This window comes from Zootoca vivipara, chromosome 6, assembly GCF_963506605.1.
Source record: "Zootoca vivipara chromosome 6, rZooViv1.1, whole genome shotgun sequence".
In the NCBI taxonomy this organism is placed as follows: Eukaryota; Metazoa; Chordata; class Lepidosauria; order Squamata; family Lacertidae; genus Zootoca; species Zootoca vivipara.
The window spans coordinates 6,192,408-6,212,071 of NC_083281.1; the positions used below are offsets into that span (position 1 = coordinate 6,192,408).

A 19,664-nucleotide genomic window follows, 5' to 3' on the forward strand; every position below is an offset into this window, starting at 1 on the left:
CGCTTGACTACAACCCAAAGCGAGTAGCTGTTGTGGTAATAAGCCACAAGAGTGAAGTTTTTGATTGACAATTTTAGTCCATGCGCTCTTGTGACAATCTTGTAGCACTAGGGATATTAGACCGGGGGGATTTGAGGTTAGTGTCCTACACCAGATCTGTAATTCTATCGAGGGAAGATTAGCCTCTAGGCGCAATGATGCATTTGGTTTGGGACACAGGGTGGTACAGAGAAAATTTGCCTTAAGAACTTTGATTGGATAATGTCCCCAAGAAGTTGTGGGATCTCCTTCCTTGGAGGTTGGACGGCCATCTGTCATGGTGCTTAAGTCATAGCTGCCAAGTCTCCCGTTTTCCCCGGGAAATCCCCGTTTTTCCAGCTGTTCCTAGCTGAAAAAACGGTTTTTTCCCGGTTTATTCTGGCGCGGTGGCCATTTTGGGACTGGGCGGAGCATGCTCAGAAGCGACTTTTGATGCTGCTTTGCCCAGTTCCAAAATGGCTGCAGTGCGACTTCCAGTCTGCTATTTTCGCCCGGTCCCTTATTTCTCTGACAGCAACTTGGCAGGTATGGCTTAAGTTGAGATTCCTGCATTGCAGGCGATTAGGCGAGATGAGTCCTGCTCTATTCTGCCTTGGTCAAACCACACCTGGAATACTGTGCCCAGTTCTGGACACCACAGTTTAGGAAGGACATTGACAAGCTGGAAGGTGTGCAGAAGAGGGCGACCGAGGTGATCAAGGGTCTGGAAATCAATCCTGATGAGCAACGGTTGAAGGAGCTGGGTATGTTTAGCCTGGAAAAAAGGAGACTGAGAGGAGATAGGAAAGCCTTCTTCAAATATTAAGCAGAGGTTGGATGGCCATCTGTCATGGATCCCTTAGCTGTGATTCCTCTGCATTGGGGTGTGTGTGTGTGTGCTAGATGACATTGGGTGCCCCAAATTGAAATGCACAGATATAAATATTGCACCCAAATAATTTCTTACATCATTCCACCCAGATTCACCCCCCCTGCCCCACTGGATAGGCGTAGTGCTATAATTCTCCAGGCGGGATTATTATTTTTGACCCAATCTTGGTGCTTCGGGTTGTATCCAAGTAAGTTCTCCCTAGAGTAGACCCGTCAAGGTCTACCTAAGGTAGTCATGCCCCAGTGGGCCTACTCTGAGGGCACATTGACATCTTACATTTAAAGCATTCTTATACCAATTGAGCAGAGATTCTCTTGCTTTCCCAGGGAATTCTGGGAACTGTAGTTTGGTAAAGGTCCTGAGAGTTCCTAGGAGGCCCCCATGTCCCCCTTGCAGAACTTTGATTCCCAGAGTTCCCTGGGAAGAGGGACAGACTTTTAAACCCAGTGCTTTTTTTCTGGGGGCATGCAGGGGTACGCATACCCCTAAACATTTTGTGAATCTAAGTTTGGCCTCATTGAGGGGCAGTATTTCATATGATTAGGAAAAGGAGAGTACCCCTAAACATTTTTTTGGGGGGGGAGAGCACTGCTTAAACCACTCTGAACCATAGCTGCCAAGTTTTCACTTTTCTCGCGAGGAAGCCTATTCAGCATAAGGGAAAATCCCTGTAAAAAAGGGATAACTTGGCAGCTATGCTCTGAACTGCTGAACCTACCTCTGTGGCAGGAATTGTAGACTCTCAATGAAGCTTAGAACCTTTCAGAAACTACAGTTCCCAGGATTCTTTGGGGGAAGCCATGACTCCTGAGGTCCATAGCTGCCAAGTTTTCACTTTTCTCGCGAGGAAGCCTATTCAGCATAAGGGAAAATCCCTGTAAAAAAGGGATAACTTGGCAGCTATGCTGAGGTCCTATCGTAGTGCTTTAAATGTCTGATGCAGAGACCTGGCCGTAGTTATTATGACTAACTCTTCATCCAAGCCTTGTTTCCTTGCATGAAACAAAGGAGAAATTCTTTACCGGCTGCTTCCTAACACAACGGTTCATTGTTCTTTCTCCGAGTCAAGTGTTATTGTTCAGAAATAGCAGATGCAAATGAGCCCATAAGTATATCAGCTGAAGGAGTGGATGTGCCAGGCGCTTTGCGAAGTGACTGCAAACGCAAACAAACCCTTCAGGAAGTTCATTAAGAGTGTGATTCTGTGAGCTCATAAGTCTGTCTTTATTGTGTTCGATCAGAGCGAACCCGCCTGCAAATGGTGGAGATGGCTAGCTTGGGTCCGTTAACTTCAGCAGTTCTGTTAGGGGAGATACTCACATAGCAGAAGTTGTGGTTGTTGTTCCTTCCTTCCTTCCTTCCTTCCTCCCTCCCTCCCTCCCCCCTCCCTCCCCCTCCCCCTCCTTCCTTCCTTCCCTCCCTCCCTCTCCCTCCCTTTCCCTCCCTTTCTCCTTCCTTCCTTCCTTCCTTCCTTCCTTCCTTCCTTCCTTCCTTCCTTCCTTCCTTCCTTCCTTCCTTCCTTCCTCTCCCCCTCCCCCCCTCCCTCCCTCCCTCTCCCTCCCTTTCCCCTTCCTTCCTTCCTTTCTCCCTCCCTCCCTCTCCCTCCCCGCTCCCTACCTCCCCTCCCTCCCTCTTCCTTCCTTCCTTCCTTCCTTCCTCCCTCCCTCCCTTTCCCCTCCCTCCCTCCCTTTCTCCCTCCCAATTCCTCCCCCCCCGCTTCCTCCTTCCCCTCCCTCCCTCCCTTTCCCCTCCCTCCCTCTTTCCCTCCCTCCCTCTTTCTTTCTTTCTTTCTTTCTTTCTTTCTTTCTTTCTTTCTTTCTTTCTTTCCTGCCCATCTGACTGGGTTTCCCCAGGCATTCTGGGCTGCTTACAACATACTTCTTCTTCGGCAGTCACTCATAGCCGAGTAAGATTGTCTTCCATAAACATGGTTTTTAGCAATGAGTCCATAAGTGACTGTGGAGGCCAATTACAACATACATAAAACACAACAAATCATCAAACATTTAAAAATAGAGTCCCCTATACAGGCAACAAACAAACCAAGAAATCAATAGAAACAAATAATAACAATAACAACAGCAATAATAATAATAATAATAATAATAATAATAATAATAATAATAATAATGTTGTCCCCTTTGTTGTTGGGGAAATGTGGATAAGTGAATTCAGGCCAGGGAACAGGAACAGAGAAACATGAAATTTGTTCATCCCCTGCTAAGGCTGAGACTCACCCACAGGCCACCTCTCTGCTCCCTTACCTCATTGTTAAGGGAATCGCGTTCCCGTGTTTTGGTTATTTGTAGAAAGGGAAAATCTGGCCAGCTTCCCTTTGCAGGGCCAGACATTCCAAGGGCTGAAAAAACACTCAAGAGGAAATCGGAGAGCGAGACACAATCTTGCTGGCTTTTCCGCTGGTTGGATTTGCAGTTTCCTGATGGCAAATGGGCATCACCGTGAAACCCGAGCGCCGGCCATGTGGGCAGCTCCCCTAGCGCAGCAGCATTTAAATTTTCGGGGAGTGTGGGGACTAAACACAATTTCTTATGTCTTAAAGAAACAAGCAATAAAAAAAACCCAAGAGAGGCATTTCAAAAAGGCTTCACTGCTGAGCGCTGGAGGTCTTTTGAAATTATGGAATCAGGACTGTTGACTTGGCCGGGACCTCCACTGGTCATCTAGACCAGTGTCTCTCAACCTTTTTTGGGCCAAGGCACACTTGTTCCATGAAACAAATCACGAGGCACACCACCATTAAAAAAGTTAAAAAATTTAACTCTGTGCCGCCCTATATTGACTATATAATTATGACTGTAAGAAACACTTGCCAATTGCTGTGTTGGTTGCAATCTCCTGTAATAAGGCTTCACAAGCCGCTGATTTCTCTGCCAGCACAATCCTTTGCTCAGCAAGTTTCAGGTTGAGCTCATCCAGCCAGCTTCTTTAAGTTTGTCTAAAACCACCCTCCCTTGGTGGTGGCTGTTGAGAGCTGCGCTCGCCCCGCGTCGTGACCCGGCCGGCTTCCTTTCCGGCGGGTCAGTGTTGTTTATTGGTGGCCGCCAGGCACGTGACAATGCAAATCGCCCTTCTCGTCGCCGCACGTCGCGGCACACCAGCCAGCGTCTCGCGGCACACTAGTGTGCTGCAGAACAGCGGTTGAGAAACACTGATCTAGACCAACCCCCCTGGAAAAAAACATGTTAGTTCTCCCCTGGGGAAAGGTTGCAACATCATTTGCATGGGATCGGAGACATTTTTGGCAATGTGCTCTTAGTGGGTGCAACACAATCCTGTTTGCATGGGGCCAGATCCAAAGTTTTATCCTACTCAAGAGATGGCCCACTGAAATCAGTGATTGACATAGGTCCGTTAATTTCAATGGATTGCTACCGAACTAAATAATAATAATAATAATAATAATAATAATAATAATAATAATTGTTATTATTATTTATATGCTGCCCATCTGACTTCAAAGAATAATAGAATCATAGAATTCTCATCTAGTCCAACCCCCTGCAATACAGGAATTCTTCTTCTTCTTCTTCTTCTTCTTCTTCTTCTTCTTCTTCTTCTTCTTCTTCCTCTTCCTCTTCCTCTTCCTCTTCCTCTTCCTCTTCTTCTTCTTCAGCGATCCCTCGTAGCCGAGTAAGATTGTCTTCCATAAACATGGTCTTATCAGTGAGTCTGTAAGTGACTGTGGAGGCCAATTCTAGATCCACACGTCCTTCCACAGTGGAGACATAGGTTTCTGGGAGGGAGTTGATCCTGGTGAGGGTTTGCCAAGCATGCCTTCCTCTTAGCACATTTCTTCCTTGCGTCCTGAGTTCGGGTGTCTTCAAAGCCCATGGCACCTTTGGCAAAGGCTGTTCTCCAATTGGAGCGCTTGCAGGCCAGTGTTTCCTAGTTGCTGGTGTTTATACTACATTTTTAAAGTTTTGCCTTGAGAGAGTCTTTGAACCTCTTTTGTTGACCACCAGCATTACGCTTTCCATTTTTAAGTTCAGAATAGAGTACAGTGGTACCTTGGGTCTCAAATGCCTTGGTACTCAAACAACTTGGAAACCAAACACTGCAAACCCGGAAGTAAGTGTTCTGGTTTGCGAACCTTTTTTGGAAGACGATCATTCTCTGTTTTGAGTGCCATGCTTCTTTTTTGAGTGCCATACTTCCTTTTTGAGTGTTACGCTGACAATTTGAGTGTTACGCTGAGGTCTGTCTGTTTCTGCTATTTATTTTGCCTTTTTGTTTTTGTGGCTTGTTGTTTTGTTTTGTTTTTTGTGACTGTGTGGAACCCAGCCCAGTTACCGATGGATTGATAGTGTGACTGCAGTACGCTGTTTATTGCTTTCATTTTATGGATCAGTGGTCTCGATAGATAGTAAAATTCATGTTAAATTGCTGTTTTAGGGCTTGTTTTTAAAAGTCTGGAACCAATTAATCCATTTTTGCATTACTTTCTATGGGAAAGCGCGCCTTGGTTTTGGAACGCTTTGGTTTTGGAACGGACCTCCAGAACGGATTAAGTTTGGGAACCAAGGTACCACTGAACCTGCTTTGAAAGACACTGCCAAATTATGGGGATTGAACCTGCAACCTTGGCATTATCAGCACCAGGCTCTAACCAACCCACTTCAGTGGGTCTACGCTGAGCTAGGACCAGCTTCAGATGCAACCTTGTGGGTCTTCTCTGAGTAGTTCTTACTTAGATGCAACCTTTAGACACCCCACCCCGACTTTGTTCGAAGGGGGGAGTGGCTTATTGCCAGGAAACAATGCACAGGGCCCAAGCCTCAATTTGCAGTTGCTCTCTTGGATGGCTCAGTTGGTTAGAGCGTGGCGCTGATCGCGCCAAGGTTGCCAGTTCGATCCCCATTTGGGACAGCTGCAAATTCCTGCCTTTGCAGCGGGTTGGGCTAGATGACCTTCAGGGTCCCTTCCAACACTACGATTCCACGGTTCCTGGAAAGCGGGGAATATGGGTTAATTCCGAAGCGCTGCAGCGGCAAGGTGGGGCCGGCGAGGCTCCTTGCCAGGAGGGCAGCCTTCCCACAAAAGCCTCAGATGGGCCTACAAGGGCGGCCTGTGCCCCACTGACCTCCTTTCTGCCGGCCGGAGAGCTTGCCAGCAGCTGCATTCCCCAGCTCTGTTTGGAGAGAAAAACCTTCCAGCGCTGTTGTGGGAAAGGAATCCGATTTGAGGGAGGCTTGGCTCGCTGGCCTGCTTGTTTGTTTTAGGAAGGGAAGAAATCTTTTGGACCTCTCTGGCTCTCTCGTGCGCTTTCTTTCTCTGAAAAAAACAACAACAACAAACCTGGCCAAATGGCATGCAGGGAGGAACAGGCTGATCCCCAGGCAAGCTGGAGCAGCAGAGATCTGTGCCATCGGGGCTACGAGTGCCAATCTCCTCCGCGGGCATCCGTCTGAAACGGAGCTCGGTCTTTATTATTATTCTTCATTTATTTGATTTATATCCCGCCCGGCATCAAAAGATCCTGGGGCGGTTCGCAAGATAAAAACACGACTTAAAAGCACAAATAAACAAAATGGAAAGAAGAAGAAGTTCCCGCCAAAGAAGTAAGATAATGGACAGTGCAGAACTGGGGGAAATTAAGGGCAGAATTAGGACCATCTAATGACGAGCGTTTTATGGAAGAATGGATGCCTTTTTCAGGCCATCTAGAGAAATATTGTAGCATGGCGAACTCGTGGGCAAGATTTGAGTGATGAGCAACAGAAGTATTCCGATTATAATATCACGGTTATGATTTGAAAGATAAGAGTGTGCAGCGGAAGGGTAGAAAGAAAACCTCTGTGGGGAAAGGGGCGGGAAGTCGAGAAAAATGCAAGAAAAGGCAAAGCTGTGTTTTGACTGTGTGTGTTTAAAATGTTGAAATATAATTGGAAACGCACACACACACACACAAAAAGTAGTCAAAACAGAAACAATGAAACAATAAGCGTCCTTTCCCACAAACACATTTAAAAGGCTGTAGAATATTAATCAGCCTTGTTGAAGAGGAACGTTTTCGCCCAGCCCCTAAAGATAAATAAGGAAGGAGCCAGACGAACCTTCCCGGGGAGAGTGTTCCGCAGACGGGGAGCCACCATAGAAAAGGCCCCGTTCTCATTATTTGTTTACTTGGCCGTTTGCTTTTTGCTTTCTCCAAAAAATGCCTCAAAGCTGCTCGCAAAAACGCAGAATCCCAAACAGTTAGCCTAGCTGAGCCTCTCCCCTTTGGCCAAATCTCTCGTTGCAGCAGAAAGTCCTTCGCGGCCTAAGGCATGTCAGAATGGCGTGTTTGTGTGTGTCCCCCGATTCGCCCTCCCAATTTTTTTTTTTGGGGGGGGGTGTTCAATCCTGAGCTAGACAAGTCAATGCCCTGATTGAGGTGGCCATGAAATATCATTTCTTGTGAGCCAAATTCTCTCTTTTTATGAGAAGGAAATCATTGATCAAGGAAATGAAATCATTTATCGAGGGCACGCATATATTTTTTTAGCAAAAGCTCTTACGCGCCACCAAGGATAGCACAGCAACAATCTGCCCATTTGCGAGGCGGGGGGGGAGGGAGATGCAGGGCAGCAAAAATAGGGATTGCTGCGAGGGAGCACCCCCCCCAATAGCCCCAGAAAACCCTACAGTTATGGGATGGGGGCATGTCATCCACCAGTCCTCCTCTCCTAACCCCCCCCCCCCCGCAAAACGGCATGAAAACCTGCAGAACTGAACTTAAGATTGGAAGAATGATAACCAACATCGATGGATTTTCCCACCCCTGTCCTAGACCTGATGGTGTTTATAGGGGCTCCTGAGATGGAGCTACGTTTTAATCCATAAATCCATTCCTGCCGGAACTGGGGACCCCGTCCCTCTCATTCTACGGCATGGGACGCTTGTTCCTCAAACGGCGCTACAGTTCCCAGAGTGGTTTAACCAATCAGCTCACTCTTTCCAGGAAATTTTGGGAACTGCGAGCGCTTTCCTGGCAGCTATCAGCACCCTTTGCAGTTCCTAGGAGTCTTCTGGGGAAGAAGCCGGGACGGTTTAAAGCGGTATGGAACTGCTTTCCGTATGGAACTGCTTTCCATGTGCGGACGGCGCCTTGAGACGCGTCCCGATCCGGCGCCCGGTTTCCTCAGAAGTAAAGCTTCCCTTGTCCCCTGGGGCAAAGCCAGCGGGTTGAGGCTTTCAGCCTTTGGAGAGATGAGACCTTCAGAAAAGCGACTCTTGGAGTCCACACGCGAGAATGTGGGGAGGGAGGTACCTGGGGTCAGAGCCCAGCCCCCACCCCCGGGCACGGAAATGGGGTGGGGGGACAGGAATCACGTCCCCGAGCCTTAATAAAGTTTGATTGGAGCCTCATTAAATCTTTAATCATATGACCCATTAAAATCAGCCCCAGATGCTTCCTGGCACGAGGCCAACATGCCCTGGCCTGTCTGCTTCAAACTCACAAGCTCCCTTGGCTCTCCTCCCTTCCTAGACTTGGAAACGAAATCCGAAAAAAATCTATTTTTGTCGGTTCCCAGCCCCCCTCCCTCCTTCGCACAAGCCTGTTTCTCCCCCTCCCTCCGTCTCTCGCACACTCTGTCCTTTTCCTTTTCTTTTGCATATACTGCCAAGATGTTCTCCTTGCGATGTGGGGGCTTTCTTTGCAACTGGAGGTGAGGGTGGTTCAAATGGTGGGGGGGGGGAGCTGAATGAACGGAGGCAGGCAGGCAGGTTGTGTGTGTGTGTGTGTGTGATGTGTTTGGATGAAGGAATGAAGCCGGCCTCATCCGCATCAGAAGAACATCAGAAGAGACTGTTGGGTCAGGCCGAAGGGGGGGGGGGCTTTTAGTCCAGCACCTTTTACAAGTCCGCCACATATGATAGGGAAGTAATAGTACCACTGGATTCTGCTCTGGTCAGACCCCACCTGGAGTACTGTGTCCAGTTCTGGGCACCACAGTTCAAGAAGGATACTGACAAGCTGGAACGTGTCCAGAAGAGGGCAACCAAAATGGTCAAAGGCCTGGAAACGATGCCTTATGAGGAACGGCTTAGGGAGCTGGGTATCTTTAGCCTGGAGAAGAGAAGGTTAAGGGGTGATATGATAGCCATGTTCAAATATATAAAAGGATGTCATATAGAGGAGGGAGGAAGGTTGTTTTCTGCTGCTCCAGAGAAGCGGACACAGAGCAATGGATTCAAGCTACAAGAAAGAAGATTCCACCTAAACATTAGGAAGAACTTCCTGACAGTAAGAGCTGTTCGGCAGTGGAATTTGCTACCAAGGAGTGTGGTGGAGTCTCCTTCTTTGGAGGTCTTTAAGCAGAGGCTTGACAGGCATATGTCAAGAATGCTTTGATGGTGTTTCCTGCTTGGCAGGGGGTTGGACTGGATGGCCCTTGTGGTCTCTTCCAACTCTATGATTCTATGATAAAACGTACCTTCCACCTCATTGCATCTCCAGCACTTATCTGATCCAGTCTTATATATCTTAGCAAGCCTAAATACCATCTATAAATCATTTTCAGGTAGTTCTCCTTCAAAGACTAACATGCTGTGAACTTCATATCGCTTTTCCAGTATACCTGATGGAGCGTCTCCTCCCCCATCGTTCTGCCCGGACACTGAGGTCCAGCTCCGAGGGCGGTTTCCTCTCTGCGAGAAGCCAAGTTACAGGGAACCAGGCAGAGGGCCTTCTCGGTAGTGGCGCCCTCCCTGTGGAATGCCCTCCCACCAGAGGTCAAAGAGAATAACAATTACCAGACCTTTAGAAGGCATCTCAAGGCAGCCCTGTTTAGGGAAGCTTTTAATGTTTGATGGATTTCTGTATTTTAATATTTTGTTGGAAGCCGCCCAGAGTGGCTGGGGGAACCCGGCCAGATGGGTGGGGTATAAATAAATTATTATTATTATTATTATTATTATTATTATTATTATTATTATTATATTATTATTATTATTATTATTATTATTATTATTATTATTATTACTACCCCCGGAGATTAAAATCTGTATTACGTCCTATATGTATTGCCCAGTAAAGGGATGCGGGTGGCGCTGTGGTCTAAACCACTGAGCCTCTCAGGTAGCCTTCCTCAACCTCAGTCCTCCAGATGTTTTGAGACTACAATTCCCACCATCCCTGACCACTGGTCCTGCTAGCTAGGGGTCATGGGAGTTGTAGGCCAAAAACATCTGGAGGGCCGAGGTTGAGGAAGCCTGCTCTTGGGCTTGCCGATCAGAAGGTCGGCGGTTCGAATCCCCACGACGGGGTGAGCTCCTGTTGCTCTGTCCCAGCTCCTGCCAACCTAGCAGCTCGAAAGCATGTCAAAGTGCAAGTAGATAAATAGGCACCACTCTGGCGGGAAGGTAAACGCCGTTTCCGTGTGGTCTGGTTTCCATCACGGTGTCCCGTTGTGCCAGAAGCGGTTTAGTCATGCCAGCCACATGACCCAGGAAGCTGTCTGTGGACAAATGCCGGCTCCCTCGGCCTGACAGCGAGAGAGTCGCCTTTGACTGGACTTAACCGTCCAGGGGTCCTTTAACTTTGCCTTTTACCAGTGTATATCATAGAGGACGCCACACATCACTTTACAGTAGTACCTCGGGTTAAGAACTTAATTCTTTCAGGAGGTCTGTTCTTAACCTGAAACTGTTCTTAACCTGAGGTACCACTTTAGCTAATGGGATCTCCTGCTGCCGCCGCACAATTTCTGTCCTCATCCTGAGGTAAAGTTCTTAACCTGAGATGCTATTTCTGGGTTAGCAGAGTCTGTAACCTGAAGCGTCTGTAACCCGAGGTACCACTGTATAAGGTTCGATCATGTCTCCTCCTGGTCACCTTTCCATTTGTTGTTGTTGTTGAGTCATTTAGTCGTGTCCGACTCTTCGTGACCCCATGGACCACAGCATGCCAGGCACTCCTGTCTTCCACTGCCTCCCTCAGTTTGGTCAGACTCATGTTCGTAGCTTCGAGAACACTGTCCAACCATCTCGTCCTCTGTCGTCCCCTTCTCCTAGTGCCCTCCATCTTTCCCAACATCAGGGTCTTTTCCAGGGAGTCTTCTCTTCTCATGAGGTGGCCAAAGTCTTGGAGCCTCAGCTTCAGGATCTGTCCTTCCAGTGAGCACTCAGGGCTGATTTCCTTCAGAATGGATAGGTTTGATCTTCTTGCAGTCCATGGGAGTCTCAAGAGTCTCCTCCAGCACCATAATTCAAAAGCATCAATTCTTCGGCGATCAGCCTTCTTGATGGTCCAGCTCTCACTTCAGCGGTTCGAATCCCCACGACAGGTTAAATATTGACCTTTCCATTTAAAGACCTTTAAAGACATCTTTAAATGATGCACACTTGCCAGGTCATAAGCCTCCCAGTTTTCCTTAGGACATTCCACATTTTCGTTGGGGAAAGGTTGGAGAGTGTGGAGTTATGTGACTCCCGAGCCAAGGAGATATGTAACTACACGACCTTTAGAAAACATCTATCTATTCAACAAGCTATAGGCCTTCCTCTAAAAAATGAAAGTGGGAGTCCAGCCCTTCTGGTTTGGAGTAGCATCCGACGCTTTTTTAAATGTGTTGTGCCTGGAGGATAATTGTTTTGTTTTTCTTATTTCTAATTTGCTTTTTCCATTCTTTTTTCATAGTGCAATTTTATGCTTTGAACCGCCCTGAGATCTACAGATAAAGGGCAGTATGCAAATTTAATTAATGGCGATAATAACGGGCTGATTCACACAGGAACATACTGGTAGTTAAGAGCTGTTCAACAGTGGAATCTTTTGGTCTCCTTTCGGAGGTTGTGGGCTCTCCTTCCTTGGAGGTTTTCGAGCAGAGGTTGGATGGCCACCTGTCCTGGATGCTTCAGCCGAGACCCCTGCATTATAATAATAAAAATAATTTATTATTTATACCCCGCTCACCTGGCTGGGTTTCCCCAGCCACTCTGGGCAGCTCACAACAGAATTAAAAGCACATTAAAACAACAAACATTAAATACTTGCCTAAACAGGGCTGTTTTCAGATGTCTTCTAAACGTCAGAGAGTTGTTTATTTCCTGGACATCTGATGGGGGCAGACGTTCTACAGGGCGGGCGCCACCACCAAGAAGGCCCTCTGTCTGGTTCCTTGTAACCTCACTTCTTGCAGAAGGCCCTCAGAGCTGGACCTCAGTGTCCGGGCTGAATTATGGGGGTGGAGACGCTCCTTCAGGTAAACAGGGCTGAGATCATTTAGGGCATGGGTAGTCAAACTAAGACCCACTTGCCTTCTAAATCTGGCCTGCGGATGGTCCGGGAATCAGCGTGTTTTTACATGAGTAGAATGTGTCCTTTTATTTAAAATGCATCTCTGGGTTATTTGTGGAGCCTGCCTGGTGTTTTTACATGAGTTGAATGTATGCTTTTATTTAAAATGCATTTCTGGGTTATTTGTGGGGCATAGGAATTCGTTCTTTTTTCTTTTCTTTTCTTCAAAATATAGTCCAGCCCCGCCACAAGGTCTGAGGGACAGTGGACCGGCCCTCTGCTGAAAAAGTTTGCTGACCCCTGGTTTAGGGCTTTCAAAGCACCCTGGTTTAGGGGCTTTCAAAGCACCCTGGTTTAGGGGCTTTCAAAGCACCAACACTTTGAATTGTGCTCGGAAACGTACTGGGAGCCAATGTAGGTCTTTCTGGGGGTGGGGGTTGGACTAGATGACATTTGGGGGTCCCTTCCAACTCTACGATTCTATGAAGCTGCCTTATTCCGAGCCCGTGGCTCATTACGTCTCTCGAACGCCGCACACAGTAGCAGTGGCTGGTGCTGTGAAAGAGGCATGTCAGGGATGGCTTAATCCCTCCTGGTAGCAATTCTGCCATTTCCTCTCAGACACTCCTTCCTTAACCCTGATTCTAATCCTGCGGTGGGAGAGACACGCTATCAGGGTGTGTCAAAGCCCAAAGGGGCGGTTCTGAGCATCCTTCTGCAACATCTGCCTCGATTGCTCCAGACTCTAAACCACAGACTCTCTCGCTGAGCACAGGACATTTCCCGATGGATGGGTGATTCTACGGCCCCACCCCCTGCTAGTTTTAATTAGGTTTTCTGTTTGGAAGGAAGGGGGGGAGACCAACTGTTCCACATTATGAAAAGATTCCGCTTTGCCCTCTCTCTCTTTTTGGTGGAATGAGCTAAACGGTTACACATGAAGTTTTGGCCCTAATGAGCTGTAGAGACATCGCTCGGCTGCAAAACAGCGGAGAGAGCCGCGTCCCGCAATCTGTTTCCGATCACTCGGCAATCCCCAGTAGAAAAATATTTGGCCTTGTTTGGGTTGCGTGGAAATGCATGAGGCCTATGAAGGAAAAAGCCAGTCGCTCTGATCCCAGCTATGCTCATACCCTCCAACGTTTCTCCAACAAAAATAGGGACGTCCTAAGGGAAAGCGGGACGTTCTGAGATTGAATCAGAAACCGGGACGGCCTCTGGGAATCCGGGGCTCTCGCTGGAAAATAGGGACGCTTGGAGGGTCTTGAGATCTCTCTCTTTTATGCTTGTATTGCCTGCTGAAATTGAAATTGCCTACCTGTGGAATTTAAGCAGGTAGGAAGCAGGAAGGCAACATCTACGACAATGCAGGTTGGAAGCTGATAGACGATGGGTTATATTCAATGTTAGCCGTACTGTGAAGAGATTGACTGAAATCAATGGACTACTGCTTCCATAGAATCATACAGTTGGAAGAGACCACAAGGGCCATCCAGTCCAACCCCCTGCCAAGCAGGAAACACCATCAAAGCATTCTTGACATATGACTGTCAAGCCTCTGCTTAAAGACCTCCAAAGAAGGAGACTCCACCACACTCCTTGGCAGCAAATTCCACTGCCGAACAGCTCTTACTGTCAGGAAGTTCTTCCTAATGTTTAGGTGGAATCTTCTTTCTTGTAGTTTGAATCCATTGCTCCATGTCCGCTTCTCTGGAGCAGCAGAAAACAACCTTTCACCCTCCTCTATATGGCATCCTTTAATATATTTGAACGTGGCTATCATATCACCCCTTAACCTTCTCTTCTCCAGGCTAAACATACCCAGCTCCCTAAGCCGTTCCTCATAAGGCATCGTTTCCAGGCCTTTGACCATTTTGGTTGCCCTCCTCTGGACACGTTCCAGCTTGTCAGTATCCTTCTTGAACTGTGGTGCCCAGAACTGGACACAGTACTCCAGGTGAGGTCTGTCCAGAGCAGAATACAGTGGTACTATTACTTCCCTTGATCTAGATGCTATACTCCTATTGATGCAGCCCAGAATTGCATTGGCTTTTTTAGCTGCTGCATCACACTGTTGACTCATGTCAAGTTTGTGGTCTACCAGGACTCCTAGATCCTTTTCACATGTACTGAAAACATGTACTTTAGGTCCAGTAATTTGAGTGGGTCTCCTTGGAACATAACTCAGTTTTTGGAACCATCAAGGCCAATGTGGTCATGATTTTGTAACTGCAAAAAGAACACACATACAGGTTCGTAGCTTGGGGGTCCTCCTGGATCCTTTGCTGTCGCTCGAGGCTCAGGAGGGATGGCCTAACTGTCATCTATGCTCTGGTAACCTCAAGGTTAGATTACTGCAATGCGTTATGCGTAGGGCTGCCTCTGAAGACTGTTCGGAAACTTCAGCCGGTGCAGAATTTGGCAGCCAGGTTGCTCACTGGGACAAGGCGGTTTGAGCATATTACACTGATCCTGGCCCAACTGCACTGGCTGCCAATTAGTTTATGGACCCAATTCAAAGTGCTCAAACCTATAAAGCTTTCAATGGCTCAGGACCGCAATATCTCAAGGACTGCCTCTTTCCATATGAACCATTCCGGACTCTGCGTTCATCTTCAGAGGCCCTCCTTCGTGTGCCTCCTCCTCAAGAGGCCCGGAGGGTGGCAACACAAGAACAGGGCTTTTTCTGTGGTGGCTCCCCATTTGTGGAAAGCTCTCCCCAGGAAGATTCACCTGACACATTTATTATATATATTTTAGGTGCCAGTCGAAAACATTCCTCTTCAACCAGACCTTTGGCTGATTAATATTCTGCAGCCTTTTAAATATGTTTATGGGAAGGGGGGTTATTGTTTTGCTCTTCTGTTTTACTTATTTTCAAGTTTCTATCCTGTATTTTATCCTGTGAACCGCCCCGAGATCTTATGATGAAGAGCAGTTGCTAAATCTAACAAATAAATAAATATAGTACAGTGGTACCTCAGAAGCCGAACGGAATGCGTTCCGGAAGTCCGTTCAACTTCCAAAACGTTCGGAAACCAAAGTGCAGCTTCTGATTGGCTGCAGGAAGCTCCTGCAGCCAATCGGAAGCCCCGGAAGCCCCGCCGGATGTTCGGCTTTCAAAAGAATGTTCGGAAACCGGAATACTCACTTCCGGTTTCTGATCGTTCAGGAGCCGGAACGTTTGACTCCCAAGGCGTTTGGGAGCCGAGGTGTGACTGTAGTTCACCCACCTGGCTAAAAGGTGCTTCTAATACCATATTTTTCTATGTATAAGACTATATTTTTTTCCCTAAATTGTTGAAATTTAAAGTAAGGGTTCGTCTTATACACGGATAGTGCATTTTCTTAATTTTGAGTCCGAAAGAACAGAGGGTGTCTTATACACAGAAAAATACGGTATTTTGCTGTTCTTTTACAGTCCTGTGCCTGCATCCAAATAAACACGCCCCTTTTCTTCTCTCCTCTCCTCTCCTCTCTTCTTCTTTTATATTTATTTATTTATTTATTCATACACATAACATGTTCAGGTAGTATAAGTAAAACACTTAACTTTATATATTCAAGCTATAAATAAAACACACCCTGCATTTTCCACATTTAACATTGCATTGTATGCCCACATTTAACCATATACAGTTGCACCTTTCCTTTTCCCAGTGTGCCCCTGTGAATTCCCTCCCCCCGGCGCATGGCATCCTTAATACTTCTTTCTAACTTTACTATACAGTGGACGCTTGGGTTGCGAACGGGATCCGTGCGGGAGGCACGTTCGCAACCTGCAGCGTTCGCAACCTGCAGCGTTCGCAACCTGCAGCGTTCGCAACCCGCAGCGCCGCACGCGCAGGTCGTGACCAGTGCTTTTGCGCATGCGCAAAGCATGATTTAGCGCTTCTGCGCATGCGCGAGTGCCGAAACCTGGAAGTAACCCATTCCGGTACTTCTGGGTTCGGCGCGGTGCACAACCCGAAAACGCACAACTTGAAGCGTCTGTAACCCGAGGTATGACTGTATCGCATTTGTAATTGAATATCTAAAGTATTAAAAATGAGAAATTTGACCTTCAATTTCGTTTGTCTTACCTTTATGAGATCAGCCTACCCTCCTCAGTAGGTTACTGTTGTTGTTGGAGCGTCTTTGTACCATGTCGTCATCAACACACTTCCATTCCTTTTTAAGATTCTGATTCAAAATCATAAGCATGCCCCTTTTCTTGTTCCTCTTGCTTCCTCTCCTAGATTACCGCACGGGCCCCTGCTTCAGCCAAGTCAGCAACCAGATGTGCCAAGGGCAGCTGAGTGGTATCGTTTGCACCAAGACCATGTGCTGCGCCACCATCGGGCGGGCATGGGGCCACCCTTGCGAGATGTGCCCCGCCCAGCCCCACCCCTGCCGCCGGGGCTTCATCCCTAACATACGCACGGGCGCTTGCCAAGGTAAGTTCCTCCACGACTCGCCTCGCCCCTACTGGAAGCTCCAGAACCATTGCCATGATTGGCAGGGCCTTTTCAGTGGTGGCACCAAAGCTGCTGAACGCTGCCCTTTTGGAAACAGTTCATAGCCATTGATGTTTCGAGCGGCTTTTCACCAGGTGGCAAGGGAGATGGAATGAAAAGGACGTCCAATAAAATACATTTCTCTCCCTCGAGCCCAAGAGAGGGTTTTCTTGCTTGTTGCTTCTAAAACTCCTTTGAAGCAGTCAAACCATGAGCCCCCAAACACAAGAAAATGGGTGGGTGAGTGTGCTGATTTAATGTCACACAAAAGCAGACAAGCGGCTGCAAAGCACAGTTTCGCTCAGAGCAGGGGTCGGCAAGGTTTTCCTCGCCTGGGCCAGTTCACTCTAGCGGAGATCCCTCCGTGGGCCAGATTCAGCACGTGCGACTACGATTTCTGGCACCTGCGCCTGTGCAGACGTGATATCCGTCATCGGTCCAGGCGCGATTTCCGGCCTTACCTTCTAAATCCCGGACTGCAGAATCCGGGACCGGCAGCTGTGTGGCACCGGAAGTTGCGTCGACGTAACTTCCGGTGTCGCTTTGCCCTTCTATGGGCACAAAAAATGGCCACCGCCGGCTTCGAAAGTCGCTTGTACGCATGTCAGGAAGTGCGTCGATGCAACTTCCAGTGTCGCTCTGCCCATCTATGGGCACCCAAAATGGCCACCGCCAACACCGGAAGTCGCGTCTATGCACTTCCAGACATGCGTAGATGCGACTTTTGAAGCCGGCGGCGGCCATTTTTGGTGCCCATAGAAGGGCAAATCAGAAAGAAAAAAAATGGCCGCCGGGAAAAGGTAAGTAAAATTGGGGTTTTCCCGGAGAAAACGGGGTACTTGGCAGCTATGTTTCCGGCGCCGCAGAAACGAGTTGCCACACCGCACTGTGCCAGTTTAGCACAGAGCGCGGGGACTCGCCAAGCAGGCCACTCGGTTTGGCGGTGGCTCATGGGCCAGTTAAAAAAAAACCGTGGGCCAATTGTGGCCCATGGGCCTTAGGTTGCTGACCCCTGGTTCAGACGGTGGGAGCTCTTGCATAGATAGCGTTCCGAACAACGGTTTGTGCAAACCAGGGTTTACTGTGCCGCAGAGTGCTGACCTGCCAAAATGAAGGTGACCTTTTCCTTCAGCGTCCCCAGCTGTCTTCATTTGTGTCTCCTCATTTCCTCCCTGCAGATGTGGACGAATGCCAGGCGATCCCCGGGCTTTGCCAAGGAGGAAACTGCCTCAACACGGTGGGGTCCTACGAATGCAAGTGCCCAGTGGGCCACAAGCAGAGCGAGACGAGCCACAAGTGCGAAGGTGAGCGGGGGAGAAAAAGGGGCCGGAGATTCCTGAAGGAGAAACATGGGGGAATGTTCAGGGTGGCAGGAGGGGATATATGGCTATGGCTTATTAATATCCTTCCTAACCTGCGCTGGCAAGTTCTTTACTTAGCAGAGTTTACATGCCCCTTCTCACGCACAGCAGATAGCTGGTTGCAGGCTCGTGTGAGCCTCTCTCGATCAATCAGTAGCTGAACTGGTTTCTGCACAGTCACAAAAACGCAAAATAGATAGCAAAAACAGACAGACCTCAGTGTAACACTCAAAACGGAAGCGCAACACTCAAAACGGAAGTACAGTGGTACCTCGGTTTATGAACACAATTGGTCCTGGAAGTCTGTTCATAAACTGAAGCGAACTTTCCCATTGAAAGTAATGGAAAGTGGATTAATCTGTTCCAGACGGTCTGCGGAGTACTTAAACTGAAGCGTTCATAAACTGAAGCGAACCTTACCATTGTAAGTAATGGAAAGTGGATTAATCCGTTCCAGACGGGTCCGCGGAGTACTCAACCTGAAGCGTACTTAACCCGAAGCATAGGTGTAATTGGTTCCGGAAGTCTGTTCATAAACTGAAGCGTTCATAAACTGAAGCGAACTTTCCCATTGAAAGTAATGGAAAGTGAATTAATCTGTTCCAGATGGGTCCACGGCGTTCGTAAACCGAAAATTCGTAAACCGAGGTGTTCATAAACTGAGGTTCCACTGTATAACACTCAAAATGGAGCACGTTCGGCTTCCAAAAAATGTTCGCAAACCGGAACGCTTACTTCCAGGTTTGCAGTATTTGGGTTCCAAGTTGTTTGAGTACCAAGGAGTTTGAGAACCAAGGTAGCACTGTACTGGAGTGACTATTTCCAGCCTTCCGAAAAGTTCATATCTACCCTTTATGAGAGAAGGCTTTCCAGGGTGTGTTGAGAGCGGGGGGGGGGGATGTCGCACATTCCCAGATGTGCTTTGGTTGGACTGCCTTCCACATCAGGTTCAGTTGCGGCATTTCTCCCAGAAAAGGCATTTTCCCTCCCCAGAGGGCTTGTTTAACGCTTTGGAATGTGTCAGCGAAAAGAGGGTGGGATAGGAGCAGGGGTTTTTTTTTAAAAAAAGAGAGAGACAAAACCTGGCTTTGCCAACATAGCTCATTTGGGAGTGCGGGAGACTCTTGGCTGCAGGGTCGCGGTTCGAGACCCACACTGGGCAAAAGATTCCCGCGTTGCAGGGGGGTTGGACTAGATGACCCCCCGGGTCCCTCCCAACTCTACGATTCTCCAAGTTAAAGGCCAAAAGCCTGGCTGAAAAAAGAAAAGGTTCCCTGCCATTCCTCTTTGCAATCTGCTTAGCTCTATCCCTCTGGGGGCATGCACGAATATCGGGTGCAGGGGTTGTGGTGGTTGTAAGATTCCTGGAACCAGAGCTCAACCCAGCACCCCCTTTTAGCAGACATGATTAGTTGAATGTGCTGTTTCTGGGGGACAGGGGGTGGATGGGTGTGGAGGCCTCCCTGGTCCTGAATGGGGTAACTGTGCCCCTGAAGGACCAGGTGCACAGCCTGGGAGTCATTCTGGACTCACAGCTGTCCATGGAGGCGCAGGTTAGTTCTGTGTCCAGGGCAGCTGTTTATCAGCTCCATCGGGTACTCAGGCTGAGACCCTCCCTGCACTAAGACTGTCTCGCCAGAGTGGTGCATGCTCTG

The 19,664-nt window shown here is 48.2% G+C and overlaps 1 protein-coding gene across 1 annotated transcript in view; it reads left to right on the top strand.

The window, feature by feature from the left end:
• The window catches only part of FBN3 (fibrillin 3), a 157,704-nt gene that overhangs the window by 37,888 nt on the left and 100,152 nt on the right, over positions 1–19,664 (top strand). The window contains exons 7-8 of the mRNA XM_060275350.1: positions 16,391–16,588; positions 17,827–17,952. Of these exons, the coding sequence (XP_060131333.1) occupies positions 16,391–16,588; positions 17,827–17,952 (324 nt within the window). The remainder of the gene's footprint in view (positions 1–16,390; positions 16,589–17,826; positions 17,953–19,664) is intronic.